Source organism: Amphiprion ocellaris, chromosome 22 (assembly GCF_022539595.1).
Source record: "Amphiprion ocellaris isolate individual 3 ecotype Okinawa chromosome 22, ASM2253959v1, whole genome shotgun sequence".
Classification (NCBI taxonomy): Eukaryota; Metazoa; Chordata; class Actinopteri; family Pomacentridae; genus Amphiprion; species Amphiprion ocellaris.
Genome location: NC_072787.1, coordinates 18,286,214 through 18,309,625, shown reverse-complemented (window position 1 = coordinate 18,309,625; position 23,412 = coordinate 18,286,214). Strand labels below are relative to the sequence as shown.

At 39.8% G+C, this 23,412-nt stretch overlaps 1 protein-coding gene across 3 annotated transcripts in view; it reads left to right on the top strand.

Annotated features, from left to right (window-relative positions):
* esyt2b (extended synaptotagmin-like protein 2b) overlaps nucleotides 1-23,389 on the top strand; it is a 37,125-nt gene extending 13,736 nt beyond the window's left edge. Inside the window, exons 8-23 of one of the 3 annotated variants that reach the window (XM_023297644.3) lie at nucleotides 5,184-5,304; nucleotides 6,754-6,930; nucleotides 7,131-7,213; nucleotides 7,625-7,673; nucleotides 8,309-8,398; nucleotides 8,544-8,639; nucleotides 10,843-10,905; nucleotides 13,906-13,980; nucleotides 16,372-16,458; nucleotides 16,580-16,729; nucleotides 20,134-20,501; nucleotides 20,771-20,869; nucleotides 21,140-21,271; nucleotides 21,971-22,076; nucleotides 22,191-22,240; nucleotides 22,349-23,389. In XM_023297644.3, the coding sequence (XP_023153412.2) occupies nucleotides 5,184-5,304; nucleotides 6,754-6,930; nucleotides 7,131-7,213; nucleotides 7,625-7,673; nucleotides 8,309-8,398; nucleotides 8,544-8,639; nucleotides 10,843-10,905; nucleotides 13,906-13,980; nucleotides 16,372-16,458; nucleotides 16,580-16,729; nucleotides 20,134-20,501; nucleotides 20,771-20,869; nucleotides 21,140-21,271; nucleotides 21,971-22,076; nucleotides 22,191-22,240; nucleotides 22,349-22,418 (1,816 nt within the window). In that variant the 3' untranslated portion in view covers nucleotides 22,419-23,389. Of the gene's footprint in view, nucleotides 1-5,183; nucleotides 5,305-6,753; nucleotides 6,931-7,130; nucleotides 7,214-7,624; nucleotides 7,674-8,308; nucleotides 8,399-8,543; nucleotides 8,640-10,079; nucleotides 10,182-10,842; nucleotides 10,906-13,905; nucleotides 13,981-16,371; nucleotides 16,459-16,579; nucleotides 16,730-20,133; nucleotides 20,502-20,770; nucleotides 20,870-21,139; nucleotides 21,272-21,970; nucleotides 22,077-22,190; nucleotides 22,241-22,348 lie in introns of all 3 variants that reach the window. The other 2 variants (XM_035942653.2, XM_023297646.3) reach the window with 2 other exon arrangements.
* Nucleotides 23,390-23,412: the final 23 nt, after the last annotated feature.

Sequence of the window (23,412 nt, the reverse complement as noted above, 5' to 3'; positions counted from 1 at the left end):
TACATCTTATGAAAATTCACTATGGTGTCTCTATAGTTGTATTTTCACTGCATGTTGTCTTGTCCAGCATCTGGAAAGATAAATTCCACCAAATGTACCAGAGGTATTTCCTGCTAAAGGGGTTTTGTGTAGTATTTATTTCCCTGCTGGATGCCTCTGGTGTTCTTGTTACTGTTGTACTGTTATTTAGCACTTGGACACACTGAGCTTAGATAACCTCTTTTTTTCTGTTGAGCAAGCTGAGATCAAGTATGATGCGGGATTTCTTTACACTTCTGACCTCCATTATGTTTACATGAATACATTTTAATGAATAACAAGATGATTGCTTAACTGGGCTAAAACAGGTCAGATCAGAAAATGTGCTGGTTGTAAACACTTTTCTCCATCTTGCCTTATTTTGTTTTGCTTCTGTTAAGCATCTTTTCCCCCAGGGTTGTTGTGTGGGCTGAGCAGAGACTAAATGAGAGGAGATTAAGAGTTGCGAACAGCCCAACACAATTACTTGCTGCCATCTTGAGTGGCTCATACATTATTCGCAGCCTAAACAAAATGACACATGCATGAATACTGCATGTCACGGATTACAACTGCTTGCTTGCCCGCAGACATGGACAGACATGTTGACACAGGCAGCTCAGTGGACACCCTGTTCCAGCGTTTCTGTTGAGTGCTCTGTGGGGGTGAAATGGATCCATAGAGCTCATGTGCTTGTATGTGGGTGTGTTGGTTTCCAGGGGGGCTGGGGGGATTTCACATGCAGAAAATAAGGGGTTAGCTGGTGTAGCAGCAGAACATATGGTGAAATCGTAGCTGCAGCTATAGAGTTCCTTAAATGCAAAGACAGACAGACACACAGACAGCATCAGCTGCTTACTTGAAGGCTTGATCAGTGTGTCGCTCTTAAACCCTGTTATTATTATTATTATGTAACAAAAGTTTGTTTACATGTTTTAAAGTGTAATTCTGAATCCAAACAAGAGTATAAAGCCATGCCACTCGCTCTGGTTTGTGGTGCTTAACCCCGGCAAGGTTTTCTGTATGTCGAGGTTGTTATGTTTGCATGTTCTCAGTGACGCTGCTGATATCTATTATTATCATATTCCTAATCAAGGAGGGCGATATCCATCATTTGGAACTGATAAACATTTGCAGTAAAAAATTTTAACCTTGGTGTCAAAACTTAGAATAGCTTAAACTTCAACACAACACTTAGAATTGCCATTATTTTAGTTTTACATGCTTTAGATAAAGGAGAGCCATTTATCTTTTATTGCTGATAGCCAAAGTCAAAGTAAAAGTCTAATTTATCTATGAAGCACATCTAAAAACAGCAAGAAATGAGCTAAAGTGATGTGCAATTAACATACCCAACCATGAAACACAAAAAACACAATGACTAAAAGACAAGCCTGTATAAAAGGCATCAGGCTGGTAGTCGGTACTGGTAACCAACCAGAGACTGTGCTGTGGACAGGACAATACTTGAGACCACAGAGTGGTGATTACAGGTAGAGAAAAGTGGTTGCATTTGAGCCAGAGTAACAGGTAATCAGTTAAAAAGGAGTCACAATATCGATAATGAGGAAATGCTGAATATCGGATTGGATAATTGGCCAGGCTGATAATTGATTGACCCCTTGTGGCTATGATGCTCACCAATTAATCTAGTGTGTTAGCATGCTAATACGTGCGTATTTTCCTATAAGAGCTGCAAAGATTAATCCTTCAGTTGTCAAATATTAAATTAATCATCAACTTGATCATCAATTTTAGTCATTTTTAAAAAGTCTAAATTCTTGTGATTCCAACTTCCTTACTTTATGTATTTTAAGGTTTCTGTACTCATCCACGACAGTTAACTGAATACCTTTGGGTTGCGCACACAAACAAGACATTTGAGGACTTCATCATGGACTTTTGGAAAAACTGATTATCAACAATTTTTCACTAGTTTCTGACATTTTCTGACATATTTTGCTGCTACAGAAAAAGTCAGGGGTCATTAAAGTAAAAAATCTTCCTCTGAGGACCCTGAATATGTCTGCAATTTCACTGTATATGACAGTATTTTCCTGTGCATGTGGAAACATTAACCTGCTAAATGTGCTGGAGGAAAAGTCATGGGATCATTAGAGTCATTAGGATTCATCTCCTGGGAACCATGAATGCCTATGCAAAATTTCATGGCAGTCTGGCTAATGGCAATTGAGATTTTGTAGCCTGAGCCAAGGTGATGGACTGACAAACTGACACTAACATCAGTCCTACAGGATTATTGTCTTTGTTGTGAATCAGTAGCATGCAAAAACACACAGTATCATACTGTATGTTTTAAAGTATGAGTGTGTGTATGCAGTGTTAGCCTAACATGAATAAGCAAACAGTCTCACTATTGTTAGTTTCTGTACACACACACACACACACACACACACAGAAGCAGGACCATGTGGGTGTTCCAGCTTTTACACCAGGGGAGTCACTAAAACGCCACACCAAGCGCTGATGCAGCAGGAATCCCTTTACACTTTCAGCTCTCTGCTGGAGAAAAGCTGTGATCAGTCCCCCACCAGAGAATCATAACACTTGTGCTGCCGTTTCATCGTAAGCTAAGCCGAGGCGTGATCAAATGAATGTTTCTCCTGGCCCCAGAGAAGCGCAGGTGACTACATTGACTTAATTTCACCTGGCGTCTGTGCTGCTACAGTACTGTGGTGGAAAATCACAGTTTTTAAAAGAAAAATAACTGGATTTGCAGGACAGCATAAGAAATTGCAGCTCCTCTTAGGAATTTCTGATTCCCACCACAGTTATGCTACATCTACTGCTGTAATAAATAGCAAGATTGTAATTATTTGCAGGTAATTATATAAAAACAAAATTAAATCCCCTGGTATTTGAACTGATTCCGAACACTGAATTATCTGGAGTGAAACCTGGATGAAATTCCTGCTAACTCACAGCTACTCTTTGCTCTGAAATGTCAAACTGCTGCTGGGGAAATATCATCAACTGACATCTGGATGGTTTGACATTTAGAAACTAGCTCTCCCTACTTGTTATATTTTTTATCATTTACTTAATCAATATGTGTGCCTATCTTGTAAAAGAAAATGTACATTATTGATCTCAGTGTTGGCTGTGAACTTTGCTCTCTGTGCTGTGAGGCGCATTCAGCCCGATCACTTAGCCTTCAGCCTGTGTTTGCTGGTGTGAGTTAGGGTCAGGTGTGCTGGGACCCGTCTACTGACCTGTGGGCTACAGCAAGGAGGAAATTACTTGTAGAGCGTTGTAGAGTGGTGGTGAGTTGAATAATGATGGAAAATAAAAATGTATGCGCCTTAGGAAAGCAGATAGAGAAGTAAACAACTGTGACAATAACAAAAGCGTAGGCTGTCAAACCTTAATGTTATGCAGTTTTAAGGGAATTATTGATAATTATCATGGTCTTTACATTAAACCAAATCTTCATTTTGATATGCCAATCTGCTAGTATAGTGCCTACAAATGTTGCAGTAACTACAGCAGAGACATTTAGTGTGACATTGTAGGGCATTTTAAACTTACTTTCTGACATTTTGGTGAATCTTTATGCACCAATTTATGCCTTTGCTACATCAGTTTATGGTGGTGGTGGAAAAGTCTGTATTTATGTAAAGGAAAACATCCCATAAAATCAGACAGTAGGAGACAAATCAATATATAATGAAACTTATATGGACATTTTCCGCCACAGATTCAGCTATGGTGCAAGTTCATAATTATTTTTTTAGGGTTGAAAAAAGGAAGCCAGGGCTAAAGCAAAAAGACCAAACCGTCCAAGGCATTGTTTAATTTATTAGTTATGTTAGAGTGTTTTTTGGATAAAAGCATTTTTTCTTCTTACATATTTTCATTGGGAGGGACAAATGCATGTGCTTTAAATATTGAGGGGGATGTGCTTCCTGCATCTCCCTGAAATCTATCCCTCTAAAACAATACGTCTTTCTTGAGTTGTGCTATTTATAGCAGGACTACTTTATCTGGCTTTGCCTTTTTCTTCAGTGTGATTAGATACTGCCTAATTTATACAGTTTTAAATGATCAAAAACAGAAGATAAGTGGGTAAAATAGCTTTAGTGAATCCACTGCAGTGTGTTTTTTCCCCTTCGTTTTCTTGGTCACGTGCTGTTTTCTTTTGAAGGTTGCATGTGTCTATGGCATAGTGTTTTTTATATGGTAAAACATGTCATGTCACAAAGTCAGATTGTGCTTTCAAGTCAACTTTACCCAGATATGTCGCTCACTGTGTGTTGACTTTGTTGCTCAGGGACAGTAACCGGTGCTTTCGGTGGACTGTTGTGGTTCAGGCAGCCATGCTGGTGCTGAAAATATCTTGGGCCTAATTAAGAAAGACACCAACCATACAAGTTTCCTAAATTTATAATGCCAATTACATACAGGCTGTTACCCAGCTACTGTAAATATCTGCACTGGTGAACAGCTAGAAAGCACAGGGGACAGATAGAGCAGATCCTGTGTACCAGTATAAAAAATGTCCAATTTTATCAGTCTAGCTTGTCAACTGCTCATGTTGCTGTATCTCACATGGCCATTTAGTTGATTTGTCCAATGCGAGTAGATGTCCTAGAGATGATTTCAGACTCACCCCCAGTTGGTATTTCATATAATTCACGAATGCCTTTGATTAGGAAAGCCACACACATGATTAATGGACGCTTGTCCCGGAATAGCAACTGTTGTTGTTTTTTTTTTGTTTTTTTCAAGGAACAGGCTCAGCAATAACAGCATGATGGATTTTCATTGTAATTCCATTTTTTTTGACGCTCCGACTATAATTTTCCAGCTGTGCCATTGCAGCTAAATGAATACAGGAAAGCCTTGCGGTAATGTCATTCCCTGCCCTCGCTGTCATTGTTTTCGTCTGCAGCGTTGACTCATTAGCGGATCAGATAGAGATTCGGAGGTTTGTTGGCTAGCAGCAGCAGCAACATGCTTGAACTGACTCCAGTTTTCCTACTGTCACCTCACATGTAAAACTGAAATGTACTGTACTAAGCTGAGATTAAAAGAGAATATTTATAACCCAAGGGCACCCTTACTGTCTTTTAAATAATTCATTGCTCCGCTCTGTTTATCTTCCTTTTCCTCTCTTCTCTCAACCTTCTCTGCTGTCCTCACAGCGGCTTCTCTGACAGCCTGATTCAAGATATTATCTACAGTTATTTGGTTTTGCCAAATCGTATCACGATCCCACTGGTGGGAGATGTGGAACTGGCCAAACTACGCTTTCCGATGCCAAAGGTACTAATGGAGTTTTAAACTGCATCCAATTAAACATAAGCTGTGCAAGCTGCAAGTGTTTGGGTGAATTCAAAAGCAAATCAGACCGCTTCATCAGGGAATACATGGTTAGTGGATCAAAGCTCTTGATTGTCTCGTATCTCAAGGGGTGTGGTTGTCAGATATATGTGCTTTGATTCTGACTTCATCATTAAACGAAGTAGCTATCAGGGTATTGAAGGTAACCCTCAGCACTGAAACACAATAAACAAAAAGAGCCACTACACGAAAAGACGTGTCAAGGCCGCGCTGCTAGGATCCGTATCCATGGCAACAAGATGAAAAGTTAAGAATGTTTCACTGCAAGAAGCATCCTTGTTGTGGATGTACTATTTTATTATATTTAAGATATTTAATGCAGCAATTATTTTATGCATTTGCACTTTTTAACGTGAAACCACTTAAACTGACTGAGGAAAACATTAATTATCAACAACTGTGGTAATAAATCATTCATAGTTTTCAAATGCAAGGTTTTTCTTCTTTGCCCTCTTTCATATCATTCTAGATTCAGTGTATGGAAGATAAACTGAAAAAAAAACACCTCACTGTATCTGACATTTGATCAACAGAACAAATAGCTGCTTATGTGAATGAAGGACCATCACAATAATGGACAATGAAAATAATAATATAAATCCAAGTGGAATAAGCAGTCTAGTTTTAGTCAAAGATTTGCAGCCCAGGATGTAAGTAACATTGAGTTTGTTAAATGTTCTGTATTTTACATTTGCATACAAACAAGCACTGATGTAACTGTCACCTTCTGCATTGTTTTACTAGTTCCCCTTACTTATGATATTTACTTTTAATAATGTCTGTGGAAAATGTAATAACATTTGTTAATCCTCTGAACCCAGAGTAGTTTCTGAGCGTTTGTTTGTTCCATTTTTCTCAATGTGGGCCCATTTTCACTGAAATCTAAATTCCTGCACCTCTATTGAGCTGCACAACCATGACTAGATGTATACTTCAGTATAGTTGTAATGACTTACATTGTTTCTTTAATTATTTGTTTGACAAAAATTTTAAAAATCTGGAATTGGCATGCACAGCATTATTTCAAGTTATTGTGAATTTTTGTCATGGGGCATGTCTTTCCAGTTTCTTAAAAGATATTAAATGATGTGAATTTGGTGATTTTTAAAAGAGAGCACGTCTTTCAAACCCATCCGTAGGTTATGGGGTTCAGAGGGTTAATAGAAACTTTAAAAAATAATCAATAAATTGTTACGACTTGATCGCAGTAAAAAGCCACAGTCTTCGCATGCACTTACCGTATAACACCCAGTGCTATACTGCAAGTACTGTCACATCTTGTAAACTCTGACTTTACCACAGCCACGAAGTGTCAGAGCTTGCTATCTCAGAGATGCTCCCTTTAAGTCTCTGCTCTGTTCGTCTCCACAGGGAGTCCTAAGGATTCACTTTCTGGAGGCTCAGGATCTGGAAGGGAAGGATAAATTTCTGGGCGGGCTAATTAAGGGCAAGTCCGACCCCTACGGTGTCCTGCAGATCGGCAACCAGTTGTTTCAGAGCAAGACTGTTAAGGAAAGCCTCCATCCCAAGTGGAACGAAGTTTACGAGGTGATGATTAGAGTACAGCAGAACATCTCTTGTTTCCCCTGAGAAAATAGTAATTAATTCATTTCCTATTATAACTTGCTGTTGATAATAAAGCAATCATCAGGTTGCTTTTTCCCACAGCCTTAATCAGGCCTTTTCCCAGTTTGCACTAATCTATCCACAGATTGTTCAAGCCTCAGCATGTTGTTGTGTTTCGTCAGGCTCTGGTGTACGAGCACTCAGGTCAGCATCTTGAGATTGAGCTGTTTGACGAGGATCCGGACAAAGACGATTTCCTGGGAAGGTGAGTCACTCTTATTTCCTACACTGCTGTAAACTTATCACACATATTTCATGAGAAACAAACTCTGTTGCGCCTCAGTAATGTGACTGATGATTTAGAACAAGAGTTGCTGTAACTGGCTAGCTACTGTATATAAAGTTTAAGCCAGTTAATTGCAACCTGGGGGAGATGTGATAAACTTACCTGTGCTAGTAGACATCAGTCATATTGAGGAAGCGGTGTTATCCTACAGTTACCGGCCCAAGAGCAAATTTGATTGATTCTACCCCAAGGCTGTAACACTACACCCAGTGTTATTAACACAAAGCAGCCAATCGATATCTGGACCCCCTCTGCTCAGATTAATTGCTGCGATTTTTCTGTCGCCTGTTTGCCGTCCAAATGTCAGTCATTATTTGCCATTATTTGCAGCCTCATGATTGATATGACTGAGCTGCACAAGGAGCAGAAGGTTGATGAGGTAAGACACTTTCTTTTCCTTTTATACTGTAATTTAATTAGAATTTGTTTCAAGATTGTCTTAAAGTAACTGACACTTTGGGAAATATGTGTATTTGCTTTCTTGCCAATAGCAAGATGAAATGTTGTTACTACTAAATGTGAAGCCACACCCAGGTTCTCTTAGCCGAGCATAGAAAGTGGTGCACAAGTAACAAATTCCACCTAGAAGGAGCTCTAAAACTTTATTGATTAACATGTTATATCTTGATTCACATTTGATTGCCTCCCAACCTCAGGGTGATGATAAAACTCAAGGAAGTTACTGCACCAGCACACAACCCCTCCAGAAACTACAACAAGATACTTTTTTCACTTTAGGCTTAGTAAGGATCAGCCAAAAAAGATACAGTGCAAGATATGATGTATTAATAAGTGAGCTTTACAGGTGCTGGAATTGAGATTTTGGGTTTTAGGGGTTTGTGCTAGTTAAGCTGCCAGCTTCATAGTTCCATACAGGCTTTAGAGACATATCAATCTTGTTGTTTAACTCCACAAGAAAGCAAATAAGCAAATCGTGGCTTTTGCCAGGAACATCATTACAAGAAATTGCCAATGTGGTCCTTTCAACTTTGATATTTTGACATATTGTTGCAGTGGTTTGATCTAGAAGAAGCCCCCACTGGGAAACTCCACTTAAAACTGGAGTGGCTGTCTCTGCTCTCCACTCCTGAGAAGTTGGACCAGGTACCACACTGGAAACAAAACAAACTTTCCTGCTTTAACAGAACAACAGCTGTCTGACACTGTTTATGTGTTTGCCACTGTTCATAGTGGTTGGATACATATTTCTCAGTTGTGAGTGTTTGTCCTATCCTTCTTGTCCAATCAGGTGCTGCGGAGTGTGCGCGCAGACAGAAGCCTGGCCAATGACGGACTGTCATCAGCACTGCTGGTGGTCTATCTGGACTCAGCCAAGAACCTGCCAGTAAGATACTACAGTGTTGACTTTGTTATAACACCAGCAATGCTATTGCTCTGATGCTATAGCTTGTGCTAAAATATAGCCTTAGGCTCACATCAGTCAGCCACAACATTAAACCATCTGCCTAATATTGTATCAGTCGCCCTGGAGGGTTCTGTGGTATCAGGCACCAAGACATTAGCTGCACTTTCTTATATTAGTATAAATTGTGAGGTGGGGTCTCAGGGATTTTACTTGTTTTTCCACCACGTTGCACAGATGCTCAGTCAGATTGCGATCTGAGGAATTTTGTGGCCAAGTCAGCATCTCGAACTTGAAGAATGTAAAAGAAAATGTGATTCATCAGACCAGGCCACTTTTATCCAGTGCTCCAGGGTCCATTTTGACGCTCACATGCCCATTATAGGCATTTTTGATGATGGACAGAGGTCAGCATGGACACTCTGATCAGTCTGTGGTTGCTCCATATACAGAGAGCTACAGTCCACAGTGTTCTGACCCTTTTCTGTCCAAACCAGCTTTAAAATCTTCAGCAGTTTGTGCTGTAGTAGTTCTCCTGTGTGATTGAGCCATACGGGACAGCCTTTGCTTCAAATCAATATTGCCAGTCCACAGATTGTCCTTCTTTGGATCATTTTTGGTAGATACTTACCACTGCATACTGGGACAACCCCACAATACCTGCGGTTTTAAAGATGCTCTGAGTCAGTCGTCTAGCCATTCAAATCTGGTCCTTGTCAAAACCCACTCAGATCCTTATGTTTTCCAATTTTCCTGTCTCTAACTTGTCGACTTTAAGTGCAAACTGTTTACTTACTGCCTAATAGACCTCACCTCTTGACAGGCACTTTTGTGACGTGATACTCGTGTTATTCATTTCACCTGTCAGTGGTTTTAATGTTGTGGCTGATCGTATGTAGGCGTTTTGTTCTCCACCCTAAAACATACACACTTCTTAGACCAACACTGAACCAGTTTAGTAGCAAGTGCTGTTTAAGTAGGGATTATTGGTCAATGTTGTGCAATGCTTCATGTTCCTGTTTCAGCAACATAATGTCTATTCTTTGTGACTTGAGTGACGTCAGTTCATCAGTTTGCTTTCCATGTTCTTTGAAAGTTGATTTTCATGCACCCTGAATTCCAGATAAAACCTAACAACCAGGACAGATTGTTACAGTTGTATCCTAATTATCTGAGCTACACCAAACTTTAGTCACTTTGTTATTTCAGCAAATTATATGTCAAGTAATTGCAGCTCAGGGATTCTATTTTACAAAAGATATCTGTCACTGCTGTTAGATGAGAACCCTTAACCTGTCAGACTAGGAAAGTCTGGTGCATTTTTAAGCTTTTGCAATAAGATTAGAAAGTTTCTACTTCACACAAAGCAGTAAAACTCACCTACTTACATTTCCTCTTTATTCTCTTTCCTCTTCACCCAAGAGCGTCTTCACAGGCAGCTTAGGCTGTGGAAACTTAAGTGAGAGGAGAGCGTCTGGCCTAGTCTTTTGTGAGAGCAATACCTCTGAGTATAGAACAATATTTGTGAGTCCAACGGTACTTTTGCATCTTCATAGTTAAAGCATTAGCGGTGTGAAATGACTTTGGTTGAACAGTAACAGGAGTCCTTCAAACCTGTACCTTAAAGCATGTGTTAGCTGCACGGTTTTACTGTAATGCCTAATATAAATGTCCAGTAACAATTAACATGAATCTGACACTTCAAAACAGAGGATCCGGCTGTGCAGGCTGCTAGTTAGTCAGAAGCATATTATGCTAAATCAGGTGCTTAGTTCAAGGCTGAAGTATGAAGTATCTACAGTACAGAGAGCTCACTGGCAGGGCTTATACTGATCTGTCGGTTTTAGCGTGCAAATAAGTGTGTAGCTGTACAGATGCAGAAAGTCTGTAGCTTGTGAAAAAAAAGTCGCCGTGTCTGAAAGTAGCTTCTTCAAGTCTTCCCTGTAGCGAATATCCTCATTATTCTGACCCGTGTTTTCATTGTTCGCTCCCTGCAGTGGAAACAGTGTCAGCCCCCACACTGCTGCTTTTTATTTACTTATTTACTATTCATGCCATTCATGTTTCTGTACAAGTTCCAACATATTTTCTGGATTTTTCTCATGCCTCTTACCCAAACCAAATCATTCCCGTCCTACTAATTGTGGGTGTGATTTTCTCCCCCAAATCTCCTTGTGGCTTAAAGAGCAACCTGTCAGATTTCACCTATGACGGGTTGAAGCAAGTCTCAGTCTTTAAGGCCCTGAAGGTAATGTGGGAAGAATGGACTGCATGTGCAGATCACACCCTGTGTCTCACCTGTGCTGGCCTCTCGAGTGCACCATCCAACGTCATGTGATTGTGATGATTATCAAACAGACAACGTGAATTACCATTTTTTAAAACAAATGTGCATGAAGATGGATGATTGCATTGTGTGTTTAATGCCTCGGTTGTGCTGTTCACTTTTTCTCCCGAGTGATGTATCATTTTCATGTTTCCCAGCTCATTTTCTTGCATGCAGAAGTCTAATATTGCAATCAAGTGGAAGCGGAAAGAGAATTTTGTGGCCGATTGTGTGTTCATTACATTATTAGAGTGACTGTCATTCTTCTGCCTGTCAGGTGAACCTTATATACACCTGTTTGCACCGCAGTTGAATTGGGCTGAAGGTTTTTAAACAACAAGCATGCGTGCTGCTGTGTTTGTTTACTAAGGAAGTGATCAATCAGTGATCAGGAATTCAGGATAAGGACTTCATGGTTGTCAGGCCAGCATTTCTACATTTTTTATGCTGAAGAACAGCCTTACAGTGTATGTTTTCTTGGCACAGATACAATAGGAACCGGGCGATGCAGTATAATTTAAGAAAAGGATACATGAGGAGGCAGGGAAAGGTAAAAGCAGGCCTGTTAACCTGCTATTGTGCATACCATCTGCTACTGTTTAGCAGTTATGCCAACAGATGACAACGGAGCTCTTCAGAACAGAGCTTAGTTCCAGGTTATGCTAACTAAACTAGTTAATCAGCTGAATTCCAGTTAGCATGAATCGTGTCCAACATTTTCCAGGAAGTTTCAATCCTATTGTTTCTCTCACACACACACACACACACACACACACGCACACACACACACACACACACACACACACACACACACACACGCACACGCACACACGCACACACACACACAGTGGGATTCCCTGAGTGATACCAGTCCAGCAGCTAGTGAGACTCACTGCAGCATTCTGTGTCACTCTTATCTGCTGTTAAAGGACAGCAGAAGCACAGATGCTTCAGGTTTGCCCCGACTGGTTCAGTATTTATCATTCTCTCTGCAGTGCTGCCTGCGAACAGAGTGGCAGACTGAGCTCTCTTTATTTTCTCATCAATGAAAGCAAACCTGCTGTGAAGATGTTTTAGAAAACGGTGAGCAGTCTTTAAGCTATTTGGAATTTTAAGGACTTGTTCTATGAGAACAGTGACTCAAATAGCTTTAACAAATTTTGTCTTTTGTTTTTCAATCATTCTCATACAGAGTAGCAGGTCAGTTAGAGCATCAGAAGGAATCTTACCTTCACCACCCTGCTGGCAGCAAGATTTCTGAAAAACATTGGAATAATATATGCTGCTGCTGCTTAGTGGGTCACATGTTAAATTTTTAATAGACATGTTGCAGACATGTCACCACTATAACTGCACTGAGTAAGTGGAAGCAGCAGCAAACCTTTCGCAGATAATCTGAACATGTCTGTATTCTTGGTAACTATTTTCACACGTGAGTGTAAAACAGACACGTCTGTGTTACATTAAACAACACAAGGGGCAACCCTGTCAGCAAGCAATTTCACACCTTACATATTTACATTTACACATTAGTGAGAGTTGAACAAGCCTCACTGTTGTTCAGTAGATTCAAAATTGGTTTGAATGCACCAAGCCTTTGCTCACTGGGTCAAGTGTTTCATATCCTCAGAAGAGATTCAATTGACTTTTTTTGTAATTATAAATATGTGACTTGTCCCCAGATTTAATCGTATATTTAGAATCACGTTATGCTGTAGAGTTTTTTTTGTAATCAACACATATATACTGCATAAACACACACTAAAAGTCCATGTTTAGGGTAATCTAATAGTCTGAAAATGACAGAAGCCAACCTGAGAACAATTCTGTTTGCACTTGAGCAGATAAAATGTACAAACAAAACATAAACACTTGACACAAAATCTATAACAGTTTATCTCAGCCTTCCAACTACTGTCACTGCATCTTCCACTGTCAGCCGCAGAGAGAAGTTTCCTCCTCCAGTGACTGCAAAATGTAAAACAGGAACAGTCACGTACTGAAAAGAGGCAATTAAATATGCCACAATAATCTAAGATCTGTGGTGAATAGAAATAATGACCAGCTGCTTCTTTAACAGTCATTTGGATTAATTGTATGTCACTGAACTTACCAGCCTGCGCCTGAAGACCGTCCTAGTTAGAGAAAGCAGCTTTATTTGCTGTTTGCAACACAGACTAACAGATGTACTCAAAAACTTTACAGTATGACAAGTTTATGCTTATACTCTTAATTGACAGAAGGAAAAATTAACAAGGCAGATATGTGCAAAAAGTGTTTTGTATACAGTACACTTTATATATGAGACAGAAGTAGCAGCAGTATAAATGTATGTGAATGCAATGCATGCCAGTTTCAAGCAAATTGGGAACACACATATTGTATTGCTAATATAAAACTTTATGCTTTTTCAAATTCATTTATGTTGTTTGCCCTGTCAGTTCAAGTCGTGCCAGAATATAGAGTGGGATTGTGTTAATCAGTCTGCATGTACAATGTGAAGCTTAATTCTAATGCTGGTGGGAAATAGATGTCAAATTTGAGCAGCGTCCTCATGAGAAAGGATGGGATAACAAGGAAATGAAGACTTTTCCTCTGGCGTCACAGCCCTCGGCCTGTAGATATGTAGGGTATTATTATTCTGTAAGGAATCCTGAATAATACGTAGCTGTCAAAACCCAGCATGCTAAATTTAGACTGCAGAGGAGACAAAGCCTCCTTGGTAGCCTCTCTGCCTGCAGCCCTGCTTGTCAAAACGTATGGTAATGTTCCCTCCCGTTTGAACTACAGACTCTTTGACCACTGTGTGCTTGATCGAGCCTCCACAAGCGGATGTTTGGGTGTAATTGTGTTGTCCGTTACAGAGTCGTGTGTCACAGTGAGAACAATCAGCTAACTGTGCTCTCTCTGTTTTTCTAATAGTCTGCCAAGAAGAGTAGCAGTGAACCCAGCCCTTATGTTCAATTCACAGTCGGACACAAAACACTGGAGAGTAAGGTGAGTCCATTAGTATTATTACACTGACTGCTTTTCAGTTTGGCTTCGCACTCCTCCATTGATTTGTTGTTTGAAGCTGTTAGTTTTACTCTGTGTGAGAAGAAAAATGTTACGGATGATTTTGTTCAATATCTTCCTATTTTAAGTTGTTGAAAAGATTTCCAGGCAGTCAAACACTGGACACAGCAGTTCTTTTTTTTTTTTTTTTTTTTTTTTAACCAGAATACTGCAAATGACAAACAGTGAAATACTGCGTGTCAGGTTGTTAAAGACACTGATATATTGGAGTCAAACCAACTCAGCTCACTCTCAGACTGTTTCAGTGAAGCTTCCTCTTGCAGATTACTTCCCTCTGACTGTGGAACTAAGTGAAAGATGAGCTGAAAATTGTTACATGAAAATAAAGAACATTAAATGAGGAATTATAACCACAAACACACCATTAAGTGCAGACTAAAGAGCTTCTAGGCTGACATGAAGTGTGTTTACCAGCGATTTCTCACGGGAAATTTGAATCCAACATCTAAAGTGAGGCTATTAAACAGGAAGAATCACTTAATGGGACAAGTTATTGTTGATGTTGAAGTTTTACTGCCGGCATGTGATGCAACATAGATAAAAATCATTTCAACACTAACATTTTTGTTAAGTTGGCGCTATATTCTTCCACTTTGAGGTTGAAATAAAGCAATAAATACAGAAGCTGACAGTCTGTTTCAATATGGGGGTGTTTATATTCACAGCAGAAGAATCTTGCTCTCCTCCACATTTTTGTGTGAGAAAATTTAACCTGGAAAGATGACAAAACTTCAATTTAGTCATCATATTTAAAGCCACAGATGTGTTCAGTTCTTTGGCTGATCGGATCTCTCCTGACATTTAAGTTGGGAGGCGATTCACTGGTAATTGCATGACATTATCAAGTGTTATATTTAATTACACAGTGGGAGGAGCTGCTGGTTCGAATTTTAAAATTCAGTTCAATTTCAAAATTCAGTCTCCTCATGGGTTTACAACAGAAGCTCCTGTATAATGTCACAATCCTGTACGTTAGAGTTGTTTTTGTTTTTCCATTACATTACCTCTGGCCTTAAACAAGTAGAAGGCACAAATTGAACTTGAAGCAGGTTCCAAATAATTTTTCATCCAGGCTGGTGGTAACTTTAAGCCTGGGTGGGCTTAATTTGTTTGTTCAGCCAATCAAAAAATAGCGCAAAAAATGCCTATTCACCCTCTGATTGTATGGGCAGGACAGCCTCCTAATACTCCAACCTGTGGAGTGTCTTATGAAGCATACAAAACACGTAAAAGCTCAAACACGATCCCGGTGCTGATGAAAAATCACACACTTCACCTGCTCCAAGTCATGTTGTACGCATTGGATAACATCGGTGCTTTAAATCTTAGTTTAACTTTTATTAAGTTTTTGTTTGTCACTCTAATTTATTTTAAGTTACATAGAAAATCACTAATCACTTGTAGAGATGAAAATAGGCCTTGAACTGGAAACCTTGTGGTTACTAATTTCTCTGGGCTAGTGCTACTTACTGCCCAAGTTACCCTCTTATTATTTATACCAGCCCTTGGTAATATAACAGGCTAGAACCAGTCCTGTCTCTCACTGCAGTTGGGAACAAAACATGGCACCATAGTTACTAAACTCATCCATAATTGGCCCACTATCTGCCTCTCACTGAAATCTTTAGCTCCCATGTATCATTACTGGCGGGCAAAATAGATTTTAAAGCTCTGTGATTGGATGTTTGTCACTAACATTAATCATATCCTACATTCCTATCTATACAAGCCACAGAAGTGATTGTTTTTGAAAAAAATAACTAGATTTTTGCTTCCACACTTGCCTTGTTTCTGGAGCTTTTTGCCTTCAGCCTGGTCTTTAAACAGATACTCATTTGGGCTGACTTGACAATGCACAGACGTATAAACTGCTGCACTTTGCCTACAACATATGTTAAGAATTGTTGTGTGGGGCTCTAATGTATGTGTGATGAGATCTTTGGGTCCCATACAGAACATCAATATGGATGCGAACCTCAAAACCTCTTCAAGCTGAAACATTTGAACCTCATAGTCATAGTTCCATTAAAAACCCATTTGCCAAAGCACACAGCTAAAACAATTTAAAAAAAACTATTATCTGGTAATTAATTCTAAATTGAAACATATCTCATGGGGAGGCTGGCTGTTTACCATATCCAGCTATAGATTATAAAAGTCTGTACAGTTGATTTGAGGACTTAAACACTAGTAGATAAATAGATCTACAAGAAAATATGTATGAAAATATATTAAATACCAATAATAATGATAAAGATATCAGGGCATATGCTCTGTAACAGTTTATAACTAACTACCTGTCTGCCCATACAGATCCGGTACAAGACAAAGGAGCCTCTGTGGGAAGACTGTTTCTCCTTCCTCGTCCACAATCCCAGGAGGCAGGAGCTCGAGGTGGAGGTAACGGCACATTCAAAATGTTGCTGCTAACATCTATTTTTCATAAGATCAGTCACTGGAATGGCGGAGCAGCTGACTTGTCTAAAAGCAGATCTTTGTGGGATTTCCTTTTTTTGCACAGATAAAAGATGACAAGCACAAGTGCACCCTGGGAAACTTGACGGTGCCTTTGAGTGGCCTGCTGGTGGAGGAGGACATGACGCTGACTCAGTGCTTTCCTCTGAAGAACTCGGGGCCCAGCTCCACCATCAAGCTCAAGATGGCCCTCAGGGTAAAAATGGACTGCCTCACATCTCACTGGTTCTGTCTGCCTCCGTCATGGTTCTTCATTTAATGCTGATTAAACCAGAGCAGATGTTCAAAATCTACTGATTCAATTAGAATGACTCGTGCGGAGGCGAGTAATGCAATTTCTGAATTAATGGTGTTGCAAAGCAAGATATTGTAGTGTCAATAATGCTGAAGATTATGAATTGATTTTACTGTCTCAGCTCAATGCATTTCCTAAACTTTCTGTTTTAGCATGGCTCATATTACAACACAATACTTTCATTTCAAACAGAAGTAGGAAGAAGCTTTGTAGCCCACTTCCAATTTATGCCATTGTTAGCTTCATTAGTTGGTTGGAAGCTTCCTCCCTGCTGGGTTTCTGTTTTGCTCGACTTGTTTTTTAAAGTAGCTTCTAAAGGGGGTTGTAATTAAGCAAACAGTATATAGCAGAAGTGATTACATCCCAGTGCAATATCACATAAATGTCAAATGATTCAAAACGGTCTCATGTTACAGTAATTGAACAGCTTCTTAGTTACACAGTAAAGTATTTGCTCTTATGTAATATTAAAATCACACAATTTAGGCTTGTTATTATAAAAATAGAGGAGCTGCAGTTGGAACTCAATGCGATACAAGTACTGAATATGTCCAACTTAATGATGGAATCAATCCTCCTGAGCATGGGAGGGTGAGTCCAGATTTCTGAAAAGGTGTTTTGTTGGTCTTCAGAGAATGTTTTTCAGCTGTTTTTTGCTGGAGGGGTTGTGTTGCTCTACCTTTTTCTTTAAACACACTTGACACACTTGGCCAGGTCACAGCTTTCACTTTTTATTCTTGTCTTATGTTGGCAGTGTGCTTTCGATTAGGTTCTGCTGATTGGAGTCGTGTTGTCAGTATATCCACAAGCATTCATGGCGTCACCTATGAATGCCATTTCCTCAACACCTTTTGTGCTTTATGTAAATTTATCACACTCCCACCTTCGTGCTTCACTGTCAGAACCATCCAATCACTGTGTCGTCCTGCCAGGTTCATGCCAAACATGCAGGACTCTATTTGATCCAAACAACTTTATGTTAGTCTCATTTAATTAAAGAATGCACTTCTAATATTAATCAGCTACATGTCCTGTTTGAAGGGAAGTTCATTCTTGCAATTTTGTGTCAAAGAGCAAGCAAAAGTTTTAGTTTTGGGTGGCGGCACTATGCAATATCTTTTACACTGAGGGGGCACAGAGGCTCTGATTTCCACTGCTAAGTCAGAAGCACTTTCCCGTCTGTTTTCACAGCTCAGTTTTGCAAGTAGCGCACATGATGCCATTCGTTCTGCACCTCCAATTATTGCTGTGATGTGTTTTGACTGATCTCCTCTGTCCTTTTACATCTTTGTGAAGTCACACAGCAATTGATGCAGATATGCAGATGAACTGAGAAAACTCCCGTGTTCACAGCTCAGTTTAGAAACATTTTAATGCAGGTAGACAAATTGGAAATCCCAGATGTGCTGCGTTTTGTTCTAGTAATCACAGGTTTTCCAAATTGTGTGTCAGTAATGAGAGGTGTATTCACTTTTTTTTTCTTTGGCGCCTGTATTTTTATATAGTCTTTCTCAAGCATTTATTTTTTATTATTCATATGAAGAAATACTGTACTTGTCAGCATCGTAATAATTTAGTCACTGAATGGTGGTACGATCTGAAATCATTTGACATTCATGTGACTTTGCTCAGGGGCACAGTCGCTTTTGTAATAAAGGACTGAGGCTATGACTACATGCCCAAGGCAAAAATTCAGCATCTTCACCAGATGCAGTAGCAGCTGTCCTGTATTATAAATATGGAAGGAGCAAGTAGAACATACTCAACCAAGCCAAACACCCTGTTTGGCCCGTTAGATTTCATGTTTGTTTGTTTTTTCACACAGAATTTTTTTATTTGTAATGTTACAAGAGAAAGGGCTTTTAGGATAAGGATGTTTTATTAACGTTATCTTGGCCGTGGTTGCTGGAGTGTGAACTCCTCTTCATCCAATTAAGAGCAACCGCCTTACTGCCCTGAAAGTCTGGCTCTCACACAGCAGGGAAACACAGAACGCTGGCAGCGTTTGTTTTTAATGGGCTGTTTTTAATGTAACAGGTGAACCTACAAATCAGAGTGTAGTTAGTTCATGTTGGTAAACAATGTGTCCTTTAACCCAGCAAATAATGCTTAATACGCCCGTAGTTTAATAGTAAGCTATTTATGTGGACATGCTAATTGCCGGTTTTACTTTAAGATGATCAACACACTGATTAATTTGCTCTGTACATGTAGGGGCTTTGTACTTTAGGTTTTGTAACGGCTTTAAAAGACACTAACATTCTAACTCTTTACATGCAGTGGTTTTATTCTTCCCCCTGCCTGTCATATCAGATCAAATGGTTGCGGTTGCTAAGCTATCAGGGTTTTTCCTCACTCAGAATGTGCCTTTGGGGATGACTGCTCAGAGTCAGCATGGTCAGTCTGTGCACAGTAAAGCTAATGAGTCTGTGTTGCCTTATTTTACAGATAACGCAGCATTTTTCATGTATTTCTGACCATTTAATAAATGAAAAGGCCTGCTGTGCTTCGGTAAAGTGAAACCCAAATCAGCAAAACTGGTTTAATTATTTTTTCCTTTCCTTTTTGCCCCAGCTGAAATCTCTTTGAGGGGCAACCAGAAATTCTCCTCTGCAGAAGAAAAGCCTCACTATGTTTCAACACTTGATCTTACTGGAGGAGTTTAGCAAACATTTAGCATCGCTGTTGTATAGCTCAGAGTTGAAACCGGTGCAAAAGGTGCTCTACATAAACCTAATGGGGATATCTTTCTCAATAACTGCCTGAAGACACCAGGCGCTGCAACAAGTAAATTACATTGCCCTTCATGACACCGTAACTAAATGCATTATCTTGTATTGAATCAAAACTGATGGAATAAAAAAAATGAATGCAGCTACATCTAAATATTGACCTTCTCTGAAATCGCTTTTCTATATTGGAACACAACCAACATAACAAGATTCATAACAGATATTCTAAAAGGGAACAACTTTACGGCCTCAGAGACATATTTGCAACCACTGTAGAAACACAAAATGTAGACCTTAAATACAGAGTTGCTGTAAGCACAGCCTCAAAAATACGTCAGCAGTATTAAAACCATGTAGTCAAAACTATCTGTCACACAAAAAGGATTGTTTGAGTCCCTCTATGTATTATTAAACTAATTTTCAGCTGAGGAATGTCTGCCAACTTGCTTGCTTAACTTACAGTCCTCCGACAAGAAATTAGATGACAAAAATCCTTCCAGAAGGGCTTTATTGCAGCACTTAGCTTGGCTTATTGTAGATCATTCGCAGTAAAGTTGCCGTGTCTCTCTGTAGATCCTGTCCTTGGAGAAGCAGGTTTCCTCAGACCAGCCTTCGTCCGTCCAGGTCAGGAAGTCCAGTGTGCCGCAGCCGGTCGCAGCCCCCTCCCCGAGACCGTCATTCTCAGATTCCCTGCTGTCTCCACCCACACCTCCGCCGCCGATAGACGCTTCCACGCTCACCCTCCAGCACAGGGATGGCGAGCCGTATTCAGCCAGTCCTCGCCGCAGCACCTCCAACCTGAGCACCTCCAACCTGAGCACCTGCATGTCCAGCTCCCAGAAACACCTGCCTCACAAGGAGTCCACTCCCAGCCTGGCCTCGGATATCTCGCTGCCCTTTGCCACCTTGGAGCTCCAGCAAAGACTTCGACAGTTGCAGAAGTAAGTGGAATTTATGACACATTATTGTCATTTCTGCTTCATTTTGCTCTTCATTTCCTAATGTCTTTTCCAGCTCCTCTTATTGTTTTCGGTTTCCTGTATTTACATTCTGCATTTGCCATCTGGATTGTGCGTATTCATCCTCATAAATATTTTATTGGCCTACCTGTCAAGTGATGCATCTATTCCCGCACACATGTGTACGTGTGCTGTGTAAATTCAGCTGCAGCGTCTGGGAATGACACTGACTGACTTTGGTGTGTTAATAGCGGCTCGGCCCCCAGCCAGTACCCCCTGGGTGAGGTCCAGCTGACTGTTCGACACAGCTCCCAGAGGAACAAACTCATTGTGGTGGTGCACGCCTGCCGGTGAGTTCAGAACTGCCACAATACGCTACATTTATTTTTGCAGTGGAAGATGTTTTGAAGTCTGCTTGAAGGACTTCTTTTGCACGCATTTGCCCTTGCTTTTTCTCCCTCTCTCTTTCATTAATTGTGATTTATTGGGACTGATTCTCCTTAGAATTTAAATGACTTTGCTTCCGCTGTAAATACTTGAGCATGAATAGGTGCCATAAAACCAAACACCATGTGCCTGGAAACATGTGAGTGCAACAGTTTTGTCCTGTGTGTCCTCAGTAACTTGATAGCCTTCACCAAAGATGGCTCTGATCCCTTCATACGCCTCTATTTGCTGCCTGACAAGAGTCGGACGGGGAGGAGGAAGACGAGCACAATGAAGAGGACCCTTAACCCTGTTTATGATCAAACGTAGGTTTAGACACAAACACTTGTCTACAAATTGTATTTTTGTAATTTGAAAGTGATTGTATGTCTTCATTTGTGTGCAATCATCAAAATTTTACAGGTTTAGAGATGCCTCTTGTTTTGAATTTTAATTTGCAGCTGGCTATGATTTCATAGCCAGTTTTGTTGCAGTTCTTGGACCAGAATTTAGACATTAGATGAAATAACACAGAAATCCCAACAAGGGTGCAGTTGTGGAATACTTTATTTTCCAGCCTTAAAATTATCTCCTCTGTTGTAATGTTTGCAGGAACCCCTCATGGCTCAGATTTATATCAAGTGTTTTCAGTGTGGATCCATCATCCGCTCCAGTTTCTTTGTGTTGCCAGACACTTTTGTTTGCAGTTGAGTTACAGAGCTCAGGGATTAAACATCAAACCCAATAACATCAGTCAGCTCCTGCTGTCATAGTCCTGATGTCTTGCTTAGCAGCCTTCTCCAGCCTCTAAAGGGGGGCTTGCCAGCGATTTGTTAAGATTTAGTACCGTAGCAGTTAATGTTTAGAACCCGTGTGAGTGAATTTCCAATAAACTACTCACAGGTGAAGTATAAAGGATGCTTAGTATATGAGGAGCATATGAGGAAAGGCTCAATCAAATTAAGAATTTTAATTTGCTTAATTGTTACTGTCATAAAATGTGTTTTTTTTTATTGTGTGTGCAGGTTTGAGTTTAGTGTCTCTATGGTGGAGCTCCACAGAAGAACTTTGGATGTAGCAGTGAAGAACGGAGGGAGTATTTTGTCCAAACACAAAGGGCTTTTGGGAAAGGTAACCCCTGCTGGTGTTTGTGTCTGGCTCCTGTTGTGCAGCTTTCGCAGCATTAGATCCAATCCTAAGCACTCTAAGTTCTAAAAGCTTCTCTTTCTTTGTCCAAAATTGCAGGTGCTGGTAGATTTAGGTGGGGATGATATATCAAGAGGATGCACACAATGGTAAACTTACATTTCATCTTTATCCTGTGCAATATTTACTGATTTCATAAAATAATATACTGTTTATTTTACTTCTTCATTATGTAATTTTGTATTTTTCTCTTGCAGGTATGATCTGAGTGAAGATGGTCTGTCGTCACAAGGCATAAGAAGAATTCAAGACCCCCTCCTCACGTAGTGAAACCACCTCTCACCTCTCTGCTGTAAAATAATCATCTTGTTAAAGGGCACATCATTCAGTTGTATTCATATTTTTCATATATTTAAAAGGAATACTTTCAGCATGTAAGAAGTTTTTCAAGCATTTCATGTTATTGTTTCATGTTCAAGATTGGAAGCTATTGTAACATATTGTAATGCATCAAGACACACAAACCGCCTTGTCTCTTTTTTCAGTGTTTTGTGTACATATTGCAAATGTATAGTTACAAGAATTTGCAGGGGTTTTCATGGCATTATACTTTCTATTGAAATCTGTCGAAATTCTTACGACTTTCCGTCCAGGTTGTTCAAATGTGACAAATTCTGTTTTATTGTCTGAGAAAAACTCGTACCAAAGGAACAGATACAATCACGAAAGTAGGCTTAAGTAGCAGTCGCAACTTTGGTGTGTTTTTTGTTTGTTTCTTTGTTTTTTGTTATGCAGTGTTATTTGATTGTTTACCTCCTGTTGTTCTTTATGCTTGATTACAAACATGGAATGCACATATGCAAGGAATAAAATGATTGCTCTGTATATTATAGGAGGTTGTGCAATATTGTTTGTTCTGAGATAATGCAGACCTGTGGGCATTTTAGGGCTATGAACAAGTGCTGTACAATATGAACACTACAAAGGATACTTGAATAAGGGTTTGATTGTTTTCAAACCAAAACGTGAGTTGAGCGAACTGAAAAGTGTGAGCAGAGACAACAATTATTGCATTTTTACGAGCAGGGCTGCTAGAATCTGTTGCTAAGATGATGCATCTGTGTCATGCTTGTATATGTTTTGCAATGCGGTTATAACTGTTTGTTGGAGCTTTTAAATACTTGTAATCTATCCTGTGCCTTAAAAACCCAACATGTAATTTTTTTGCCTTCTTAATGTTATTATTTTGAATGATATGATGCCTCATGGCTTTTGAATAAATGGTTTCTCTTGTGAAAGTTGTCATGCTTCGTTTTTGTTT